Genomic DNA, 23,642 nt, shown 5'->3' with positions numbered 1-23,642 from the left:
CCTCAGGGCTTTATAACGTTAGTGCAGTTGTCTGCAGAAGCTGCTAGGCTAGCATGATACAGAAAGAAGTGCAATATATAGGGAAGGTCTCTTTTCCCTATATATCTCACTTCTTTCTGTATCATGCTAGCCTAGCAGCTTCTGCAGACAACTGCACTAACGTTATAAAGCCCTGAGGAAGAACGCAACCGCGTTAGAAACGCATAGGCACCTGGCACTTTAATAAAACTTTTACTAATAATATTATTGTACATTACTTGGTTCCGCCCTTGCCTTTGGCTATTTTTTACTCCATTGCCTTACACTGTCATAAAAAACCCCACACATACATCATGGGTTTGGTGAGCAGTTGAATAAGGATTAGGGATGTCACCTGATTAAACAAAATAAATATTTATTTTAATTATTTTATTTAGTATATTTATACCACCATTTAATTATATTCCCAGGACAACAATCAAAATGTTGATAATTATTACATAGCTATTTTATGGTGCAATCCTATGTTTAGTAAAAACAAAACAAAAAAACAGTCCTACAACTCCCAGCATTTTTCCAACCAGTCATGGGAGATGCAAGACTTTTTTCTGTCTAAACATGCACAGGGTTGAACTTTAATGTATTTAATGTTGTTTTGCTCATATGCTAAGTAATAACACTGGAGAAATAAGCATGCATTCTTTGGTTTTTAGATGATGCACACATTTGTCACAGCCAGCATAACTTTAGAAGAGGCATCCCCTCTTGTGTGTTAAAGAAGGGAAGGGAAGCCTCTTCTAAAACAGCACTTGCCTACTGCACTTTTTTATAACGCCTTGTATTTTAAATAATATATTTATTCTGTTGTCCAATAAATCTGGAGCCCTGTTAAAGTCAAAATTGTTTTTAATTACTACCTAACTGATGTATTAAACTTTGCAGCCTTACCTCCGATCCACACTACTGCTTTAAAGCGCTTTCTAACTGTTATAAAGCGCTTTAACTGCTTTAAAGCCCTATAAAACTGTTATAAAGCGCTTTAAAGCAGTAGTGTAGATATGTGTTTCGTGAAACCACATTCTCATACATCTAATCACAATAGCAATCGCTTGCCAAATGTAAAAAAAGGGGGGGAGATGCAGGAGAAAGAAAATGACTATTAGAATTAAAACGAAACAGAAGACTACCAACGGTAAGAAACCATGAGAAGGAGTTACTAAAGAGATGAAAGAAAAATCCCAACTGCTTCCAACTATGGCTGGATTGGGATCCACAGGAATGGCTCAATGCAGTTCTTCAAGATTCTGGTTTTGAGATAACCGATCAGTCTTGCCACATAGACTACATGATTGACCGCGAACTGCTGGGAAGTTACATTTCTCCGAGCCGTCCCGCCTCGAGAAGGCAGTGCTGGGGCATAGCATCCACCCCTCACTCTTGATGGCGAGGGCCACGCGCTGCCGTTCCCGGAAAGAGAGCGAACGCGCTTCTCACAAAGCCATTGGTGCTTGCTTGCTCCGGCACAAAGCCGACGATGCCACTCGAGTTCCCCCGCGCTCCTCCTAGCAACTCTACCGAACTCCCGCCCCACCAGCACCACCGCGGAAAGCAGCGAAGAGCCGCGGCGGCGATCAAAGCCCCATGGATAGAGGAACGCAGCGGCTGGAACCGCGACCCCTCCCTCACCTTGGCTCGCGCGGCCACTTCTTAGCCCGGGCTACGCTGCCGAGGGCCCCGTGGACCGAGACCCGCGCATTTCCTCTCGCGGCGGGAGCGGCCCCCAACCCACGTCGCCGCCGCTCCGGCTGCAGCTCGCGTTCACGCTGCTATACAGCTGCGCCTTCGCTTTTGCTCCCGCAACAGCTGCTGTCGCTTCTGTCCTCACGAGCGATTTGGCGACAATAAGCAGTAGCAGCAGCATCTAGGAGCAGGAATAATCAGCCCTGCCTCTGTGACATCACGATAGGCAGAAGCGCCTCCGTCAATGAGAAGAACCGCCCCCTCCTACCCTCCCCCCCCCCGTGTCTTCTGGGTCCTAGCAAGCAACTGGCTCCTTGAGAGAGGAAACGGTAGTCCACTTTCAGTTCGCTCCGTTCTGCAAGAACGGGCACATTCTTCTAGCAGCCGAGTTATGCAAAAATTGAGGAGTGTTTAATGGTGCTGGTTTCCCAACCACCCCATCAGGTATGACGAGTGAAAGACTTAGTAAAGTCTGAGCAAATATCTTAAAACGGCAAATACATCACTGTAGCATCTTGCTAAATCGCTCCGAAAGGAGCCGGTTTGAAAACGCTTTCCCAAAAATGACGTCATCACCACCACATGAAGAGCAAAGAAATTTTTCACGGGAAATATGCATGGGAGGGAAGATATTGCCTTTGTTAGTGTGTGCTGAAGACTAAAGATAGATATGTTAATATATTTTTCTGTAAGGTATTCAATTCTTGCTCCTAGGAGGCATTGCGATTAACTTCGGTTAATGCAATAAACTGATGCATAGACCGTAATTTTTTTAAAAAATAGTAGTAGTAGTATAGGGTGACCATATGAAAAGGAGGACAGGGCTCCTGTATCTTTAACAGTTGCATAGAAAAGGGAATTTCAGCAGGTGTCATTTGTATATATGGGGAACCTGGTGAAATTCCCTCTTCATCACAACAGTTAAAGTTGCAGGAGCTATACTAGAGTGACCAGATTTAAAAGAGGGCAGGGCACCTGCAGCTTTAACTGTTGTGACGAAGAGGAAATTTCCCCAGGTTCTCCATTTTTACAAATGACACCTGCTGAAATTCCCTTTTCAATACAACTGTTAAAGATACAGGAGCCCTGTCCTCCTTTTCATATGGTCACCCTATAGTAGTAGTAGTAGTAATATGCATTTATACCCACCTTTCTATGGAATAGTCAAAGGCAAAATCTTAAAACCAAACTAAATTAATATATAGAAAATTAAAATATAAATAGAAACACACCATCTTAAAAAAAAAACGCAACTGAGGCTGCTAACCTATGTATAATTTAGCTGAGAAGTCCCATTGAACTGAATGGCACTTATTTCTGACTAGACATATATAGGATTGCACTGTAAAGACACTAGCAACATAAGACAACTTAAGAACAGCATTCTTCACAAGCTCACTTAAATTATTTTCACTGCCCATCTAGAAGTGATCAGCAAAGGGGCCAGGACCTACCTTAGGTAGGACCAACCATATCCAGCACCATTTCTAATCCAGCCTTCCCCAACCAGGCACCCTCCAGATGTGTTGGATTACATCTCTCAGCCTCTCTGCTGGCTGGGGATACTGGGTGTTGCAGTCCAACACATCTGCAAGACGTCAGGTTGGGGAAGGCTGCATCTCACTCAGTGATGTCACTATTTTTCTTTCCAGCAGCTCTGTGCCTTTAACATGGGAGAGTGTGGGACTGGGGTTTACAATCCATATGCTGCAGACAAGACAGCAGATCATATACTGCAGAATTGTATTAAGTTTAACACAGCGAGGGAAATTTCTATTATAAAGCCTTGTGAGCTCAGCATCACAGATTTCCCCCCTGAAAAGTCTTTCTGCAAGACATTGGCTGAAATGTGCCAGAGTTAAAGAGAGTCTTGCAGGTAGGAGAAGGGGGTAAAGGGGCAACTAGTGGGCAGAGTGAGAATATGTAGTATACAAGCTCCCTTGGAAGTCCTTGAAAGAGCCAAAAGGCAGAAGATAAACCATTTGAATAAACTAATATAATATAATCAGTCCTGAAGCTGGAATCAGTTCCTTGTCCAGAATCACCCAGCATCAGCTGTTGGGCAGTATAGAAATGCAGTAAATAAATAAATAAATAAGTTGTTGTTCCTACTTAGAGCATCATCAGATGAGTGTTTTACAGCATGCTCATTACTGGCCACTCACAGATTTTCACAGGTCGTTTTCACAACACCATCTACCTCCCGTGTGTCTCCTGCTCCTTCTGCTCGTTTTTCCATCACAAAAAAAGACTCAGAAAATCCAGGTTTTTTGGCTGTAACAAAACTTGCTGCCATTTCCTGCTGTGTGCAGAGAAGCAGTACAATAAAAACACCCACTGAGTGGGCCATGTGGTTGTTGCTCGCTTCCTCTTTCTTCCCTGTGTGAAGAAAGAGGAAGCAGTTCGTCCCTATTGTGTTACAGAAGCAGGAGGCAAAGTGACGGGAAATGTGATCTCCCCCCATCTGATGACAATCTTAGAACCTTTTTAAGTTCTGCAATGCCATTAACACAAAAGCAACCTAACTACATGTAGATTTCCTGGTATGAGGATGTTCTACAGAGGAGGGGGTGGTGGAAATACACCTGTTAAATTTCTACTGTCATAAAAATAGACATAAGCTCTGTCCCAGAAATAACATGGAAAAGCTAGAAAACCATCCTCATTCTTGTCTCCTATCCTTTCAAGATTTGTAGCTGCATCCCTCTCAGATCCAGTAACATTACTTTCTACTTTCCAGATTGGGCTGAAGTTAGTTGAGGAACATATAATGAGACCATCTCACAACTCTAGCCATTTTTCCTGCATACACACTGACCTACCTAAAAGTGTAGCCAGTTAAGGCCTGAAGCTGTGAGAAGGGTGGCAGAGAAGGGTGGCAGCTCAGACAAATTCCTGGAGAAGGTTAACAATGTCTACTAGTCCTGATAGCTATGTGCTACCTCTACTATCAGAAGCAGTATGCTTATGTACACCAGTTGCTGGGAAACAAGGAATGGAGGGTGCTATTGTACCATATCCTGCTTGTGGGTCCCTGGTTGACTACTGTGTGAACAGAATGCTAGACTAGATGGTTTTTAGCATCAGTTTCAATGGATGCCTATTTCATAGAATCATAGAATAGCATAGTTGGAAGGGGCCTACAAGGCCATCGAGTCCAACCCCCTGCTCAATGCAGGAATCCACCCTAAAGCATCCCTGACAGTTGCTTGTCCAGCTGCCTCTTGAAGGCCTCTAGTGTGGGAGAGCCCACAACCTCCCTAGGTAACTGATTGCATTGTCGTACCACTCTAACAGTCAGGAAGTTTTTTCCTGATGTCCAGCTGGAATCTGGCTTCCTTTAACTTGAGCCCATTATTCCATGTCCTGCACTCTGGGAGGATCGAGAAGAGATCCTGGCCCTCTTCTGTGTGACAACCTTTTAAGTATTTGAAGAGTGCTATCGTGTCTCCCCTCAATCTTCTCTTCTCCAGGCTAAACATGCCCATTTCTTTCAGTCTCTCTTCATAGGGTTTTGTTTCTAGACCCCTGATCATCCTGGTCACCCTCCTCTGAACACGCTCCAGCTTGTCTGCATCCTTCTTGAATTGTGGAGCCCAGAACTGGACGCAATACTCTACATGAGGTCTAACCAGGGCTGAATAGAGAGGAACCAGTACCTCATGTGATTTGGAAGCTATACTTCTATTAATGCAGCCCAAAATAGCATTTGCCTTTCTTGCAGCCATATCACACTGTTGGCTCATATTCAGCTTGTGATCTACAACAATTCCAAGATCCTTCTCATTTGTAGTATTTGATGTTAAATATTCTGGTCTCCTGTTTCTCCTTTCTGTGGTTAAAGTTTGCATTCAAGCCAATTTCAGAAAAAGTTCCATTAAACTGCAGTTCAACACACCTATATCAGTCACCATATTATTCATCTGCAAACTGAGAACATCTGGTTTGTGGATCCTTGGGAGAAGCAGTACTGTTGCATTCCAGTTTCAAAAATTGTTCATCTTCAAAGACTTCTAGCATTGAACAGATATTATATTCCAATAACTATGTGAAACTGAATTTACATCCTTTATTCCGTGGTTACATTGCAGAGTGCTATTAGACAGAAATTAAACTCAGTAAGTTCAATATACAAGAAGCTAGACACTAATATGTAATTTGATGAAAAAGTAGTACCAGAAAACTGAAAAAGATCCAGAATGTGCCATGCATTTTATTTGAATAGTTTCTGATGTAGACACATGAAAAACATCTCAGTTATAAACTAATTAGTTATAGGGTAGGAGAAGCGTTAGAAAAGCCTTTGTTCCATAAATAGCTTTTTTATGTTAGCTTAAGTAACAGCACATACTTCTGAGTTGCTAGAGGTCATGCATCTCATGTGACACTCATCAAGCATCTTGTTCTAGCACACTTGCTCGTATCAATGCCTAAGTATAATGAAACCCCCTGAACTGCAGGCAAAGACTGCAGTTATTCCTGTTGTCACAGTGGAAGCTAACTTCAACCAGCCCCATAAAAATTGTCTGTTCCCTTTTCTCTCCTTTATCAATAGGGAAGAAACATCCTGCTGGAGATGAATATTTGTAGCCCTGTGAAGGAAGGAGATGAATGGTAGAGTACAAAATTGAAACTCCCTTTACAATGCCCCAACCTAACAAGCTAACTTCATCCCTCAATAACTCAATTAGTATTTACTAAGATACATAATTATCACATGGTACACACCAGCTATTGAGTCTTTGGGGGGGCAAAATAGATGTGATGCAGGATCTCCCAATTTAAAGACAAACAAACTTTAAGCAGCTGTGAGGGGCTCCAATTCTGATCACAGCTAAATTTTTATTTATTTATTACATTTCTATACCACCTTATAACCAAAGCTCTCTGGGTGGTTCACAAAAATTAAAACCTCAAGGTACAGCATAGAACAATATAAAATATAAAAGCTTAAAACTGTAATATAAAAGCACAACCAGAATGAAACGTAGCAGCAATGCAGGGATTCAAAATACTGATTTAAAACAGCACAACTAAAAGACTAGAAAGCTAAAATGCCAGCAGCTCAGCCAAATCGATAGGAATCAGATACTAACTGAGCCATGACTTTTCTGTGTGGTATGGGGTAAGTAATTCTTTCATCCCGACATTCCCTTCTGTGAAATGGAAATATCGACAATTAGTGATGTATGCTGTGAAGACAAATGTGATGGGGAAAGCAATCTTATGACACTACACAGTGTTTGGGGGCCATAGGATATTTCAGATTCCTGGATCTCATAGAATCATATAATAGAGTTGGAAGGGGTCTATAAGGCCATCAAGTCCAACCCCCTGCTCAATGCAGAAATCCACCTTAAAGCATCCCTGAAAGATGGTTGTCCAGCTGCCTCTTGAAGGCCTCTAGTTTGGGAGAGCCCACAACTTCCCTAGGTAACTGGTTCCATTGTTGTACTGCTCTAACAGTCAGGAAGTTTTTCCTGATGTCCAGCTGGAATCTGGCTTCCTTTCACTTGAGCCCATTATTCCATGTCCTGCACTCTGGGATGATTGAGAAGAGATCCTGGCCCTCCTCTGCATGACAACCTTTCAAGTATTTGAACAGTGCTATCATGTCTCCCCTCAATCTTCTCTTCTCAAGGCTAAACATGCCCAGTTGTTTCAGTCTCTCTTCATAGGGCTTTGTTTCCAGACCCCTGATCATCCTGGCTGCCCTCCTCTGAACACGCTCCAATTTATCTGCGTCCTTCTTGAAGTGTGGTGACCAGAACTGGACACAATACTCAAGATGAGGCCGAACCAGTACCTCGCGCAATTTGGAAACTATACTTCTAATAATGCAGCCCAAAATAGCATTTGCTTTTTTTGCAGCCATATCACACTGTTGGTCATATTCAGCTTGTGATCTACAACAATTCCAAGGTCCTTCTCGTTTGTAGTATTGCTGACCCAAGTATCCCCCATCTTGTAACTGTGCATTTGGTTTCTTTTTCCAAGGTGTAGAACTTGGCATTTATCCCTATTAAATTCCATTCTGTTGTTTTCAGCCCAGCGCTCCAGCCTATCATGATCACTTTGAAGTTTGTTTCTGTCTTCCAGGGTATTAGCTATCCCACCCAATTTTGTGTCATCTGCAAATTTGATAAGTGTTCCCTGTACCTCCTCGTCCAAATCTATATAAATAAAAATGTAAATGTTCGTTCGAAACAGACGTTATATCTCCGAAAGTTCTTCACCGATTGCTTTGAAATTTTGACACAACGTTGCATTCGAATACGCGAGCGTTGTTATGTAACTATGTTCTATATGGGGACAAAAGTTTTTCTTAAAATCGAAGAAATAGGCCTCCTCAAAACCAGTACTGCTGATCATTGTGACCGCCAACCAGTAGGCCAATCCACTGCCTCTGCCTCCTCTCCTATTTGCATGTTCTCTCCTATTTGCTCTTATAGGTCATTGTGACATCGCCAACCAGTAGGCCAGTCCACTGCCTCTGCCGCCTCTCCTATTTGCATGTTCTCTCACAATTGGCTGAGTGAATATAGATGTCACACCTGTGACAGTTACACGTTCTGAAGAAAGGTAACTGCCAAGAGTTTCCACTAACCTCTTCACCGTAAAAACATCCTTTTTAAAAAACCAAACAATCTGCTTTACTTCATTCAAATAATGCCTCGCAGAAGATCACACTTAGGTCGTCGTACTCGCAGAGCGGAAGCACTGTGACGAGAAATTGCAAATCAGACTGAGGAAGAACGGGCATCAGCACTGTTGTGGAAGCAGATGAAGCGGTTAATTATCCAACAGAATTTTTGAATTCACTCGATCTGCCAGGGATGCCACCGCATGTACTACAATTGAAAATCGGCCTGCCAATTATCATGTTGCGAAATATCAACCAGCCAAAACTTTGCAACGGCACGCGGCTTGCAGTAAAAAAATTACTGAGCAACGTCATAGAAGCAACAATCTTGACAGGACCTTTCAAAGGTGAAGATGTCCTCATTCCTCGCATTCCTATGATTCCAACAGATATGCCATTTCAATTTAAGAGATTGCAATTCCCAATTCGATTGGCGTTTGCAATCACCATTAACAAAGCTCAGGGCCAAACTTTAGAATTGTGCGGTTTAGATCTAGACACAGATTGCTTCTCACATGGACAATTATATGTTGCGTGTTCTAGAGTCAGCAAACCAGACAATCTCTATATCTACACAGACAATAGAACAACTAAAAATATTGTATATCCACAAGCATTATGAAATTAAACATATTAGAAACATCCGCTTTGTCTTTTCTTTCTTTTCAATTTAACCAGACTGAGCCACAGCAACGCGTGGCAGGGTACAGCTAGTCATTAATAAAAATGTTGAAGAGCACTGGGCCCAGGACTGAGCCCTGCGGTACCCCACTTGTTACCTCCCCACAAGATTGAGAAGGTACCGTTGATAAGCACTCTTTGATCTGAGGCCAGAGACAACACTCTGACCTTGGAACCATGAAACCGAGCTCTCCGCACCGGCTGCTTCTACAAGATCACAAATACAAGCTCATAGAGGGATGAAAGGGGGTATAACTGTGAAGGGAGGAGTCTGGGGATCTGAGCTATCCCCAGCTTTGTTCTGTCCCCCTCCCCAAAACCTCTGCTAGATAGTCAAAAATGCCCATCTAGCTAAATACAGAGTAGGAGGCACAACACACCTCCCCCTGTGCATGAGATACTCATAAGCCTCCAAATTCAGAGGGTTACAAGTACCCAGGGCAAATCCAATAGGATTGTGCCCATAGTTTTTTAAGCATCAGCCACACAATTATCGATAATAATTCTAATCTATAATATCTCTTTTGAAAATATGAAAATATAACCTAGGAAAATACTATCCCAATTCATCCAAAATTCCAATTATCCAGATGTTTCATGGATAACTCCCAGAAAGTTCAGAGAAAAATGGTTACAATGTAAAATACTGGTATAACTTGTCCTGCCAGTCCCTCTGACATGTTTTCCTTAATGAGTGTGAATCATCGGTGCACTCAAGAATGAGTAGGAACATCTGAGAGAATGTGTCACCCTTAAATTATAGTTGCCAGGCACTCCTTATTTAAATAATTCCTGTTAAGAGAATGACAGCTTTATTTAAATATTATGGCCTTTATTACTTGCAAACATTATGGTAAGATCTAAAGAACTGTGAAACCAGATTTATCAGTCAAAGAAGGCTTTAAACTAGGGCTATGCACCACTTTGGATCCAAATCCCAAATCTGAAGCAGAACAGGGTGATTCGGTCCTCTCTAAAACAGATCCGAGGTGGATTGGGGGGAGGTCCAAATTGATCTGAGGTGGATTGGATCGGTCCAAACAGATTCGGATCGATTCAGACGTATATTTTTTCATAGATTACACATGGGAATTTACAAAAATGCATTAATCTCCGTCATTTTTAAAGGTAAAGACATGAAATTTGGCACCACATAGCACCTAAGTAGGTGATTTAGGTGTGCCAAGTTTGAAGCACATTGGTTCTACCCCTGATTTTTAGAAATTTTGTTAAAGTTTGAAGTTTTAAAATTATTATTTTTAAATACACTGTCATTCTTAAAGGTAAAGACATGTAACTTGGCAACATGATAGCACCTACGTAGGGCTTTAGGCATGCCAAGTTTAAAGCACATCAGTTCATCCCCTGATTTTTAGGAATTTTTAAAAGATTTCCCCCTCAATAATTCCTCTCCCCATATTGCTCCCAGCCAGGTAATGTGTGAATTGCACACAGCATTTCCCTGTTTCTTATCTAAATGGGAAGGACGGGATGTGTTAATAGCTTCAGAATACACAAGACTCAGGGACAGTGTGTGCAGATTCTTGATTAGATAAGACACCTCCTGAAATTGCTCTTTGTGAGTGGCTGCTTTGTTTCCTTTAAAAATCACATTTTTAAAAATGTATTGTGACCAAAACCGCTGCACAGATCTCTCTGAAAATTTACACACATGACAAGCATGATGCCATCTGTTACCTCAATGAGTTTCATGTTTCTATCTTGAAAAATAAAAAGTTATAGGCGTTTATTTCTCCCAATGCAAGGATATGGTGAAAAATCATATTTTTAAATAATTATTGCAACCAAACCGCTGCATAGATATATATGAAAATTTACACACATGTATAGGTTGATGCCATCTGCAACGTCACCAAGTTTCATGTTTCTATCTAGAAAAATAAAAAAGTTATTGGCATTTATTTCTCCCAATGCAAGGCTATGAGGAAAAATGTGACATCCGAATCCCGATTCGGAGGTTCGAACCTCACTTCAGATCCGGGTCCAAGGTGGATCGGGGGAGGTCTGGATCAATTCAATGTGTATTGGGCCCGATTCTGAAGGTCCAAATTGGGCTCCGAAGTGGATCAGGGGGGTCCATGCACAGCCCGACTTTAAACTGGCCTTTTCTAGAAAAAGAGTTCTCCTTTCCCTGCCAGAAGAAAACATGCTTTTAAAATTGAAAGAAGTTTTTAAACAGTTTGTGTGATATAGCATAGGGAACAGCAATTCCAAGAAAAGATTTTTAAAATGCTACTAGCTAGCAAAAGCTGCTCTTTAGATTCTGCTTCTCATCTCCATACTATAGTGGAGGTATCCCAGCTCCACGCTGTCCCCTAGTTTTGAATTGCTAACTTTGATTGAAACTATATTTCTAGGGCAGGCAACATGGTGCCCTCCAGGGAAGCCTACCCCTCCTACTGAACACAATAAAATAACACAATTTCTTACTGGCATCTGGGATTGCTGTGAAATAGGTTTCTGCTGGTGATGAAAGCTGCAGATTCAAACGGATTGCTTAGTGTGTTGAAGCTCAGACCACACCTCTGCCTTGTATTCATCTTTTGAACAGGTTACTTGTCCTTTGTCACACCTCCCTTGGCAGCCATTTTGTAGTGGTGCCCCAGACAGTTTAACAAATTTCCAAATGTGTCCATGGCCCAAAATGTGTCCATGGCCTACCCCAGATATACTGCATTTCCCAACTTCATGTTATAATAAGGAGCTTTTTTTTTACCCTCTGGAAATTTTCATGTGAGTTCCTGGTATAATATTTATCTTTGGTACCAGTTGGCCCTTAAGGCAATTTATAACCATGCTTCATAACAGAAATTTAAATTTAAAAGCAAAACCAGCCAATATATAACAGGATAAAATATACAGCATTTAGGTGTACACAGTGCTTTGCAAATGTTGTCTCGCTAATCCTCAAAAGAACCCTGAAAGCTGGGCCCCTATTATTCTCATTTTATTGATTAGAGAGCTGAGGCACAGTTCTTTAATTCATTCACCCACCTATAACCATCATCAAAAAGTCCTTGTCTACACTATCAAACCATGGGTAATATCCAACTCTGCCCTACACTAGCACTAATGATGTGCTAGTGTAAACCAACATTTTCACAATGTAAGTAATGCTTGCTAGGACAATGGGAAAAAGCCATGAACCGTGAACAACTCGCATGATTCACTAATTACATTGTGCAAGCAAATCGCCAGTTTCACCCATTACTCTGTGTGGCCCAGGTGTTGGTTTACGGTAGTTCAACGTAATTACTGCTAGTGCTGGGGCACAAGTGGATACTTCCATATGTACAAAGGGTAACAGTTGAAATCTTCTACCCCATATACTCATCCAATCACGTGTGTCCTTAACGGCTGGAACTACATCAAATGTTATTCCTTCTCACATATGGCTTGCAAGTATGTTTCTATGAAGCTGAAGAAAGCAGCTTGCACAAGTTCATCCAGTAAATCCATAATTCACAGGTGAGGCAGCTTTTCAAACAAACAGCCTAAGTACCCACTAAACTGCAATGGTATCCAAGGGCATGTTCCAAATTCGTACAGTGCTTCATTTCTCTAAAAAGAGATGCAGAGGCTCAGCTGTGCCTCTCATCTGGAAGCCCTGGTACCCTCCAAGTCAACAGCCCCATCCAGTACAGCCAATGGTCAAGAATGCTGGGAGGGGTGATGTGAAATATCGAGAGGGCACCAGGTTGGGTGTGTGTGTGTGTGCATTGCTCAGAAGCACTTCCTTTCATTCCTAATTCATGATCTGCTCAAACTTCAAAAGAGCAGCCAGGGCGGAGCACTGCTGCAAACGAAACTCTGCATGCGTGCCTAACGATGCTCTCTTCAACCTGTTGTTGTTTTTTTAAGTGGAAGAAGGTTCTTGCTGTTTTTGCTGTTCATTGCTGAGCTGGGAATGAGTTCTCAAGGCAGAGAACAATATTAAAAACTCCACATTAAAAACATTCAAGCGTGCCTCGAGCGGTGGAAGTTAAGGAAGCGGGGGTGGGGGTGGGGAGAAGAACCAGGGCCTTTCCCATTGGCTGCCTTGCAGCGAAGGACGTCAACCCTGTCGCGGCGGAGGCAAGGCTCAACTGTCACCATGTCGTCGTAGGGCTGGGAGGGAGGGAGGGAGGCGGACTTGACTCCTTACCTTTTCTCTCGGCGGCAGGGCAGGCGGGAGGCGGCCGGTCGGAGCGGCCATTTGAGGAGGAAAGAGCGGGAAGGCGAGGAACGACGGCGAGGCTTCTCATCAGGAAGCAGCAGCGAGGATGGCGGACAACGACCCTCAGAGCGCCAAGGAGCTCTCTCAGTTTGTGAGTGCGGGCGCTAGGGCGGCGGCGGCGAGGGGGGGGGGGGAGGTTACTACCACAGGAGCGCTCGCGGCCGGTTGGGTTCGGGGCGGACTGCGCGTGCATGTATAGCGCGGTCGCTTCGCCAAGCCCGCCGGAGTCGGACGGATCGGCTGCATCTGCGGGCAGCGCCTCAGCCACTAAGTGTAATGCATCACTCGCGGCCGGAGACGGCCAGCTGTTAAAGAGAGGATACATCTCGTTGCTCCTTGAGCAGAAACCTACGCGCAGTAACGTGACGGTAGGGAAGGGGATGGCCGCTTCATAAACAGAAAGAGGGCACTTTCCCTCGTGACAGATGGTCTGAGCCTTTAACAGGTCGCGACAGGTGGAAACTCAACAGGTGAAAACTTCCCCAGGTTGCAGCTACAGTGGAGGGGGGGCTGCTTAAAGGTACACAACCTTTTCCTCTTCAAGGGAAAAAAGGCAGCAAGGCTTTTTTAAAAAACCTGTAAGTTTCCAGAGAAGTAGGCTATCTTAGTATGTTGCAGCAAAGTCTTGTGGCAGCATTCTGTTCACACGGTGGCAACCAGCAGTTGAACAGGACCCCGCATCCCACCCATGCTCCCCAGCAACTGGAATGCATAGGCTTACCGCCTCAGATACTGGAGGTAGCACACAGCCATCAGGAGTCCAGGACTAGTAGCCATTGATAGCTTTCTCCTCCAGGAATTATCTAACCCACTTTTAAAGCCATTCAAATTGGTGGCCATCAGTACACCTTGTGGTAGCAAATTCCACTGTTTAATTATTCGCGGTATGAAGTACTTGTTATGTGTCCTAAATCTACCACTAATCAGCTTCATGGGATGACCCCAAGTTCTAGTATTTGAGAGGAAGGAAATGTCTCCCTGTCCACATTCTCCACACCATGCACGATTTTGTACACCTCTTATCACGTCTCCCCTTAGCTTCTTTCCCCCCCAAGATAAACAATCCCAGCTGTTATAACCTTCCATCATAGGAAGGATGCTCCAGCCCCTTGATCGTTTTAGTTGCCCTTTTCTGCACTTTTTCCAGCTCTACAATCTTTTTTAAAGTATGGCGACAACTGTACACAGTATTCTAAGTGTGGTCGCACCATAGATTTGTATAAAAGTCAGTATATTGGTAATTTTATTCTCAATTCCTTTTCTTATAATGCCTAACATGAAGCTTGCTTTTTTGCAGTATCCACATACTGGATTGACCTTTTGCTTGAGCTCACCACCACAGCCCCAAGATCTCTTTCTTGGTTGATCACCACTAACTCAAATCCTGTCAGGTTATGCTTTTTTTTTTGCCCCAACATGCATCACTTTACACTTGCTTATATTGAATCATATTTGCCATTTAGATCTTACATTGCCCTCCCCTGCCATAGATGATGTCTACAAAGGTCAAAGCAGGTATCTTAGAAGCAGCATTCCCTCTTCTCACATCAGAGGGGATGCCTCTTAAGTTAATACTCGCTGTCTGCAGTTTTTGTGTTACATTAAATATATATTAAAAGTACAATCCTATTCATAGGATTGCACCTTTTTAGTTGATCATGTTTTTATTCATCTTTCAACTAAACGTTGCATACCTAATATCTGCCCATTGTTTTTCACTGTTCATACATAGAAAAACATTTTATTTCTTCACTTTTAATGGTTATAAAATGGGCCACAAATAACTGCACATTTGCAAATAACAAAGTATATTCTTTCTTATGAAGATCAACAATTAAGACTGCAATCCCTATGCACACTTACCTGCAAGTAAGTTCTATTACACGTAGCGGGACTTCTTTTTTTCTTTCTTTAAACATACATGAACAAGATCACACTCCAAAATACCTTAGTATTAAGGCCTGATAAAGGAAACTAACATACTTTTCTGCTACAGAATAGCATATTCAAGCAAAATATGCTTCTGTTTGTTCAGTTTTATTGAATGATGATTTATTTTTTCCAAAATCATAAAAAAGTTTGCTAACAATATTTTTTTGCTAACTATGTTTTTTCAGGCAGAAAACCTACTACAACAGGTACAGGAAAACTTTCAAGCACTGACTGACAAATTAACTCTAAGAAATATCCTTTTCTGTTCCTTCTCTAAAACTAATAGCACAAATTCTGCAGACTAACTACAATTATGAAGCCATTTGTAAATAATCTACTTGATTTATAACTAACACATTTCCAAAATTAGTTTGGCTAAAATTCTAATCATTTGATAAAAAAGAATTTAAAGATATAATATTGATAAAAATAAATCTGACAAAATATAAACAAGTTCTTACTAGTGGAAGCCCTCAAGAAAGCCTATGTAAATGCAAAAGGTAGCTCAACCAGACTGCTTTTTATAACAGATATTTTGTTGCCTATCATGTATTAATTAGGTCCAAATGGGAGAGGGCAGATTAAAGGACCAGAAATTAGACATACCAGTCAGTCTTACTGACCAGGTTCAAATTATACCCTGTGGTTCTTTGTAGGTTATTCAACCCAGGAAAAGCTGTGATGCCCATAACCGTGAAATTGCATATGCAATCCCTGCTATGGGGTTGTCAAGTCATGTGAACCTGGTGGGCGTGGGTTAAATAACCCAAACTCGCCAGTTTCAAACGACACAACAATCTCTGATTGGGGGGGGGTTCCATATTTGAAATGGCACCACATGCATCCCACATGTACCACAGCCTTACTGTGGGTTAAATTATCCTGACCCATGCCTTTTAAAAATACACACCGAGAAGTTTCTTAACAGGCACTCCTATAGATGTGTATTCAAAAGTAAGTCTTATTTAAGTTCAATGGAAGTGACACCCTGGTATGTATTGGGAGAGAGAGAGAGAAAATGAACACAGTAGGCTAAAAAGTAGGAGTCAGAAAGAAAGGTAAATAGGTCCTCCTTTACCAGTAAAGTTTGCTGTTCCTGCAGAATGCCTACTTTTATGCCACTGTCAAACTTTTTTGACAAGGAAAATACTAAATATAAGGCACTTTTATTCTAATACTAATCTGTTCTGTTAATGGTTGAATTAAAAAAACACATCACTGTCTGAGATTAACTTATGGTACCTCAATACATTTAAACCAAATCCAACTGATTTAATGCACTTAATTCACAGAAAATGCAATCAGAATTCATCCTTAGTCTTAAGATTCTCAAGTTGATAACTTTTAGAATATTGTCATAAGTTAGCTATTTGAGAATTATACCTATTTTTAGGAGACCAATAAATATTTCAATAAATATTTCAACCAGATTTATGTCAATATTGACCTCAATATATAGTGGTTAAGTACATTACATTTACCTCAGTAGAAACTGGGTTCCGATCTGGTTACGGGACTGAATCAGCCTTGGTCGTCCTGATGGATGACCTTTATCGAGAGAGGGACAGGGAGAATGCAACCCTGTTAATCCTGCTCGATCTCTCGGTGGCTTTAGATACCATCGACCATGGTATCCTCCTGGATCGACTCCGTGGGATGGGCATCGGAGGCACTGTTTTACAGTGGTTCCGGTCCTACCTACAGGGTCGTTTTCAGAGAGTAGCATTGGGTGACCAGTCCTCGGCCTCTTGACAATTGAACTATAGAGTGCCGCAGGGCACCATCTTGTCCCCAATGTTATTTAACATCTATATGAAGCTGTTGGGAGCGGTCATTAGGGGATTTGGAGCTGAATGCCATCAATACGCTGATGACACGCAGCTCTATCTCCCTGTGACAACTGAATCAGGTGAGGCTGTGCAGGTCCTGGACCAGTGCCTAGACTCAGTAATGGGCTGGATGAGGGCCAATAAACTGAGACTGAATCCTGGCAAGACGGAAGCCCTGTGGGTGAGTGGTTCCCGAGTCCGGGAGACAGGCTCATTGCCTGTTCTGGATGGGGTTGCTCTGCCTCTGAAAGAACAGGTTCGTAGTTTGGGGGTACTCTTAGACCCATTTCTGTCATTGGAGGCTCAAGTAGCCGCCACGGCTCGGAGTGCCTTTTACCATCTTCGGTTGGTTCGCCAACTACGGCCTCTCCTGGACAGGGATAGCTTGACCATGGTGGTACAGGCATTGGTAACCTCAAGATTGAAGCTGCTCCGGAAGCTGGAGCTAGTGCAGAATGCTGCAGCTCGGCTGTTGTCTGGAGCTGCCCCTTTCCAGCACATAACTCCTCTGCTGAGGGAACTGCACTGGCTGCCTATTCGCTACCGGGCCAGGTTTAAGGTTCTTGTACTTGTGTACAAAGCCCTAAACAACTTGGGACCAGGATACCTGAGAGAGCGCCTTCTCCCTTACCAACCTGCCTGGTCACTGAGGTCATCCGAGGGCCTGCTCCTGGTGGTTCCACCTAGATCCATCCTCCGATTGGAATCCACCAGGGAAAGAGCCTTCAGCGTGGTGGCTCCCCTCCTGTGGAATTCCCTGCCTCTGGAGGTCAGGCAGGCTCCGACCTTGTACTCCTTTCGGCGCCTCCTGAAAACATCTTTATTCCAAGAAGCTTTCTTTAACATGCAGCCTTGGATTTCTGATTTTTGCTTCTTTTTAAATTTTGTTTTAACTGTTTTATTCTGTTTTTATTTTCATTTTACCTTGTACACCGCTCTGAAATTTTTCAATGGGGAGCGGTATATAAATATTCTAAGTAAATAAATAAATCAACTATAAAGTCAGTTATATATCTTTCTACAATTCTGTATAATTGAGGTAGCACTGAGAAGTACTTGCAGAAGTGAGATTATCACCATGATTATATTACAATCCTGCCTCAGTAATTGTAGTTGAAAACAAATGCCTTAATTAAGCTCAGTTTTGCAACATGAAATGAAAATCATTATAAACATTTAATTCCGTGTAATATGCTATTCTTTTAGAGTACGTAATCCAAAAAGAGTGCACTACATAGGCCAACTTTTCATACCACATTGTTCTTAGATTGTTTCCTCATATTTATTTTCATTAGTATCATTGTGATTAGTTATTGATCTAATCCCACACTATAATAATCAACGTACTGTGTGTATTAGTTACTTCAAGACTGCTTTTTTGCAGTGGGAAGGAACACATAAATGTAAAAAGTGATGATAATGATGATGATACTATACCCAATGAAATAAATAAACATTTGAAACAGAGCAGTATAGCCCCTTTTCTCAGTACAATGCAAGCTTGGTTAGCATGTCACTCAAGTTCATGTCACTTTGAGCATTAGACACCAACTGGTGAAATAATGGTCTCTCTTCCTACTGCTACATTACTGTGGGGAATCTTATAAAGACACAAAAAGCAAACACAATGCTCTTTAACCATTTTACTGGATGAAATGGGTGAGCGTATAGACGATCTAGAGAAGCATGTCACTGGACTAATGGCACAAGCTGGAATAGAAAACACCAGTGAAGAACTAATGGTGAGATTCTGGTTCTGTAAAATAATCAAGTTATGATTTCAACAGCTATCTGCCTGCTGGGATAATGTATGTAGGAGTGCCAGTTAAAACAAGCAACTTCCTCTTTTTGTCTTGGCTGCAGTAATAGAAGTATGACTTGACAGAATAGCCAGTTCAGGCCAACTAATGAAATACTGTATTTCTTCGATTCTTTTTTCCTCATATAAACATCTCTAAAAATGGGGTGCATCTTAGAATCGCGGGTCATTTATTATTTCTTAGAATCAAAGCTTTTTTTTCTGTTGGTGGTACTGAAATTAGTGTGCGCCTTACAATCGATGCCGTCTTACAATTGAAGAAATACGGTAGTTCCAATGGTGAATTCAGCTACTGAGTGCTCAAGAGTTTGCTGAGTGGGAAGGGTGGCAAAGATAGTATTAATGCATAGAATTAGAATGTGGGTGACTGTAAGAGAGAGAGCACCTACCTGTATGTAGGAAAGGCATGCATATTTGTGTGCAGAAATGTAGTGGATTAAGCAAACGCACCATGTTGTAGAATAGTACAGCAGGTATCCCAAACTGCATACATAATATGCTGAGGAGGCATCCCCTTTCATAAGAAGTAAATATTTGGTATTTATTCGTCCAGCACAAAAAAAGTCAACTTAGAAAAAAATAATCTACTTATTTTCACTAAATTGGAAGAAAATGCAAATGTGTAGTGTAATATACAGTCATGTGAAAAAGAAAGACACCCTCTTGGAATTGTATGATTTTACATATCAGGACATAACAATCATCTGTTCCTTAGCAGGTCTAAAAATTAGGTAAATACAACCTCAGATGAACAACAACACATGACATATTACACCGTGTCATGATTTATTTAACAGAAATAAAGCCAAAATGGAGAAGCCATGTGTGAAAAAGTAAGTACACCCTTACTGCTTCCATAGGAATTAAGATGCTTAGTAGCAGACAGGTGCTGCTAATCAAATGCCTGTGATTAATTGATCATCAGCAAGTATAACCACCTCTATAAAAGCTGAAGTTTTTTCAGTTTGCTGGTCTGGAGCATCCAGGTGTCTGGAACATCCATTGTTAACACAATGCCAAGGAGGAAAGACATCAGCAATGACCTTAGAGAAGCAATTGCTGCTGCCCATCAATCTGGGAAGGGTTATAAGGCCATTTTCAAACAATTTAAAGTCCATCATTCTATAGTGAGAAAGATTATTCAAAAGTGGAAAACATTCAAGACTGTTGCCAATCTTTCCAGGAGAGGATTGCCACGACACAGGCTCCTAACAACAGACCCAGCCGCAGCTACTCCCTGCTCTAGCCAAGCACCACCGCTTGATACGCCTGAGGCAAGGGATAAAAAACCACCTTCCTCCAAACTATGTGGAGAAAGGGGTTAAAATGGAGAAGGATTTCAATATATATAAAATAAAACACTGAGTTATATCTGCTGAGGTGAATGGTTGTCAGAGTGGGTGTTAAATAAGTAAATTTTAGATGATAAATGCCAAACAGACACGTGGGATTTTTGTGGTAGTTTAAAAACAAAACAATCAAAATTTATTTTCAAAAGTACACAAGCTTTGTTTCAAATAAACCATTTAAAAACCTTTTTGAAACCTGTCATACAATCCTTTCACTCACTCACATACGCGCTTTCCTTTTTCTCACACAATCAATCTTGAACTTTCTTTATTATCAGTATTAATATACATCAACTACGTGCACACCACACTCTAAAGACACCACTCTTTACACTGACTCTCAAATTTCCCAGAACTTAAGACTCTAAGAGTACCTAACAAGTCCCTCACAATCCCCTCAGTCACTCCTCCCCCCTCCTCAGACATTCTAACTCCACCCTCTCAGGCCAACTTTCTAAAACCCACAGACTTACAAACTGCAGACATACATTTGGGAACTGACTTGTGGGGTGTAACGCCACAAGGATGTCCCAGCAAAATCACCCCAAGGTCAGACCGTGCAATGCTCAGAGAAATTGCAAAAAACCCAAGAGTTACATCTCAGACTCTACAGGCCTCAGTGAGTATGTTAAATGTTAAAGTTCATGACAGTACAATTAGAAAAAGACTGAACAAGTATGGTTTGTTTGGAAGGGTTGCCAGGAGAAAGCCTCTTCTCTCTAAAAAGAACGTGGCAGCACAGCTTAGGCTTGCAAAGTTGCATCTGAACAAACCACAAGACTTCTGGAACAATGTCCTTTGGACAGACGAGACCAAAGTGGAGATGTTTGGCCATAATGCACAGCGCCACGTTTGGCGAAAACCAAATGCAGCATATCAACACAAACCCCTCATACCAACCGTCAAGCACGGTGGTGGAGGGATGATGATTTGGGCTCGTTTTGCAGCCACAGGACCTGGGAACTTTGCAGTCATTGAGTCGACCATTAACTCCTCTGTATACCAAAGTATTCTAGAGTCAAATGTGAGGCCATCTGTCTGACAGCTAAAGCTTGGACGAAATTGGGTCATGCAACAGGATAATGATCCCAAGCACACCAGCAAATCTACAACAGAATGGCTGAAAAAGAAAAGAATCAAGGTGTTGCAATGGCCCAGTCAAAGTCCAGACCTCAACCCGATTGAAATGCTGTGGCGGGACCTTAAGAGAGCTGTGCATAAACAAATGCCCTCAAACCTCAATGAACTGAAGCAATGTTGTAAAGAAGAGTGGGCCAAAATTCCTCCACAACGATGTGAGAGACTGATAAAGTCATACAGAAAATGATTACTTCAAGTTATTGCTGCTAAAGGTGGTTGCACAAGCTATTGAATCATAAGGTGTACTTACTTTTTCACACATGGCTTCTCCATTTTGGCTTTATTTCTGTTAAATAAATCATGACACGGTGTAATATGTCATGTGTTGTTGTTCATCTGAGGTTGTATTTACCTAATTTTTAGACCTGCTAAGGAACAGATGACTATTATTATGTCCTGATATGTAAAATCAGACAATTCCAAGAGGGTGTACTTTCTTTTTCACATGACTGTAAGCCTATATAGATGCTGAAATCAAACCTGACAGTGTTATTTTCTTAATTTTAACTTAAACCCTGTGTGAACTTTCATTTTTATACAGCACTGAAGATGAAGGCATCAAGATGACCAAAAAACTCCCCCTACTACTCAGAAACAATGAAGGCTCTAAGTATGGTCCACAATTCTACAAAATTTAATATATTTTTAAAAACCTATCACTGACTGATGTGCAAACAAAATTCTATCTTTCTATGCCACATCAGTGGCTATAGTGGGAAAAACGGTATCTGGAAGATGTAAAATCGCTAGCATTTATTACTGCTATAATAAAGAAAAAAATGCTCTTATGACAATTTTGTATAAGGGTCAAACTAAACTTTGAAACATGGTTTATTATCTCTGAATCTCATGATAATTCATATATTTGTATGAATAAATGCAAAAAATACAATAAAGGGAAAGTTCAGTAGTTTCTACTCTGGTCTCTGCATTGGCAGACTAGTCTCCCTGTACTTACTGTTCTGAACTTTGACCATCACATCCCACTAGAGCAGTTCTTAAGATCACGGCAGGAATTAACCAGAACTATCCTGATTATGATTCTCAAGATAAATTCAGGAAATTAGATTTCTGAATGATGTCAAGTGTAGCCAAAAACTGAAGATGTACTCATTTGATACGTTTCAGATAGCTATATTTGCTTTTCTATAGAGAAGACAACTAACTGTATTATAAAAATCATGTTCTGAAAAACATTGGAGACTGGAAACTTTTTACATGTAAAAGTTATTACTTTATTTCTAAAATCAAACAGCTATTTGCCAAGAAAATTAAGTAACATATTTACATAAGTTCAAAATATATTCACAATGAGGTGAAAGCAAGAAATAATATTTTATACAAAGTATGAATTTATGAAGTTTAAGATGAACTTGAAGTATCCACAGACACACACACACACACACAAAGTATCAATATCTATATTTGGTTGAGTAGTCTTTGGGTGATACAACAAGACCTCTACCTTTACGTGCTCCTCTATAAACTGTTTCTATGATGTCAATCATCTCTTGCTTGTCTTCCATCGCCCAGTTAATTTTGTTGTTGTTACCTGTACCTAAATCAATCATTATGTGTTTGTTTCTTTAAAAGAAAAGAAAGAAAAATGAGGAAAACTGTAATGAGGAAAACTGTATCTTAATAAAATACTAAATTTTATAAAGTTATATATTAATGTAACTTCCAAGTTTTGCAATATATATTCCTCCCTATCTATCTCAATCTACATTTGTGTAGATAAGAAGATATTTAGTGTAATATTTATGCAGACTGCCCTTGGTACAAAAACCAAGTCAGAGTCTGGGATACCATTGTTAGCCTGTGCATGTTTTGTAGACAATTTCAGTAGAGTCAGGATTAATTATCTTGGTGGTTTGCATGTTTGAATCTCTATTCCCTTTTTCTTAAATTGCAAACATTAAATTATAAAGACTGCACCACAGATATAATTAATTCAAATGACTATTCTAATGTTTTTCCCGTGCCATTGTAGACACAAATAGAAAATAACTCCAGAAATACTTGCCATTTCAGATTTCTTATATAATAAGGTTTAATCTGAAGTTCTTAAGCCACAACACAAATTCTCAGAGGTAAGAAAAAGCTCTAATGTGCATATTTATTTATTTATTTGATGATTTACAGGCAGATCGTATGAGCTGTGGTTCCAAGGCTCAAAAGATCTGATGCAAGGGTCCTACTATTTCCATGAAGGGGTAACACCTCCCCAGGGCCACTGCAGCAGTCGCTATTGCTACTCCTGCATTTCTACTCACATAACAGCTGCTACACA

At 41.1% G+C, this 23,642-nt stretch overlaps 3 protein-coding genes across 7 annotated transcripts in view; 1 reads left to right on the top strand and 2 right to left on the bottom strand.

Moving 5' to 3' along the window:
- The window catches only part of SLC66A2 (solute carrier family 66 member 2), a 90,190-nt gene extending 88,247 nt beyond the window's left edge, over positions 1–1,943 (bottom strand). For both annotated transcript variants that reach the window (XM_063130484.1, XM_063130486.1), the window contains exon 1: positions 1,666–1,943. The gene's annotated coding sequence lies outside the window, so the exon portion shown is untranslated. The remainder of the gene's footprint in view (positions 1–1,665) is intronic.
- Positions 1–23,642, bottom strand: part of TXNL4A (thioredoxin like 4A) — a 246,335-nt gene that overhangs the window by 213,618 nt on the left and 9,075 nt on the right. For 3 of the 4 annotated variants that reach the window (XM_063130488.1, XM_063130487.1, XM_063130490.1), the window contains exon 4: positions 22,561–22,933. In XM_063130488.1, the coding sequence (XP_062986558.1) occupies positions 22,762–22,933 (172 nt within the window). In that variant the 3' untranslated portion in view covers positions 22,561–22,761. Of the gene's footprint in view, positions 1–22,560; positions 22,934–23,642 lie in introns of those variants that run through there. The other variant, XM_063130489.1, reaches the window with a different exon arrangement.
- On the top strand, positions 13,181–22,576 carry HSBP1L1 (heat shock factor binding protein 1 like 1). The gene is made up of 4 exons (XM_063130491.1): positions 13,181–13,371; positions 15,398–15,464; positions 18,689–18,783; positions 21,891–22,576. The coding sequence occupies exons 1-4, from the start codon at positions 13,327–13,329 to the stop codon at positions 21,894–21,896; spliced, it is 213 nt and encodes a 70-aa protein (XP_062986561.1). The 5' UTR covers positions 13,181–13,326; the 3' UTR covers positions 21,897–22,576.

The sequence above is a fragment of the Elgaria multicarinata genome, chromosome 7, assembly GCF_023053635.1.
Source record: "Elgaria multicarinata webbii isolate HBS135686 ecotype San Diego chromosome 7, rElgMul1.1.pri, whole genome shotgun sequence".
NCBI lineage: Eukaryota > Metazoa > Chordata > Lepidosauria > Squamata > Anguidae > Elgaria > Elgaria multicarinata.
This window is presented reverse-complemented; position numbering and strand designations above follow the sequence as displayed.

Excerpts from the sequence above, each read along its gene's own strand:
- HSBP1L1 (XM_063130491.1), top strand. The coding sequence starts at position 13,327 with ATGGCGGACAACGACCCTCAGAGCGCCAAGGAGCTCTCTCAGTTT. Across the intron at positions 13,372-15,397 it reads CCAAGGAGCTCTCTCAGTTT|GCAGAAAACCTACTACAACA; the intron begins GTGAGTGCGGGC and ends ATGTTTTTTCAG. Across the intron at positions 15,465-18,688 it reads TGACAAATTAACTCTAAGAA|TGGATGAAATGGGTGAGCGT; the intron begins ATATCCTTTTCT and ends TAACCATTTTAC.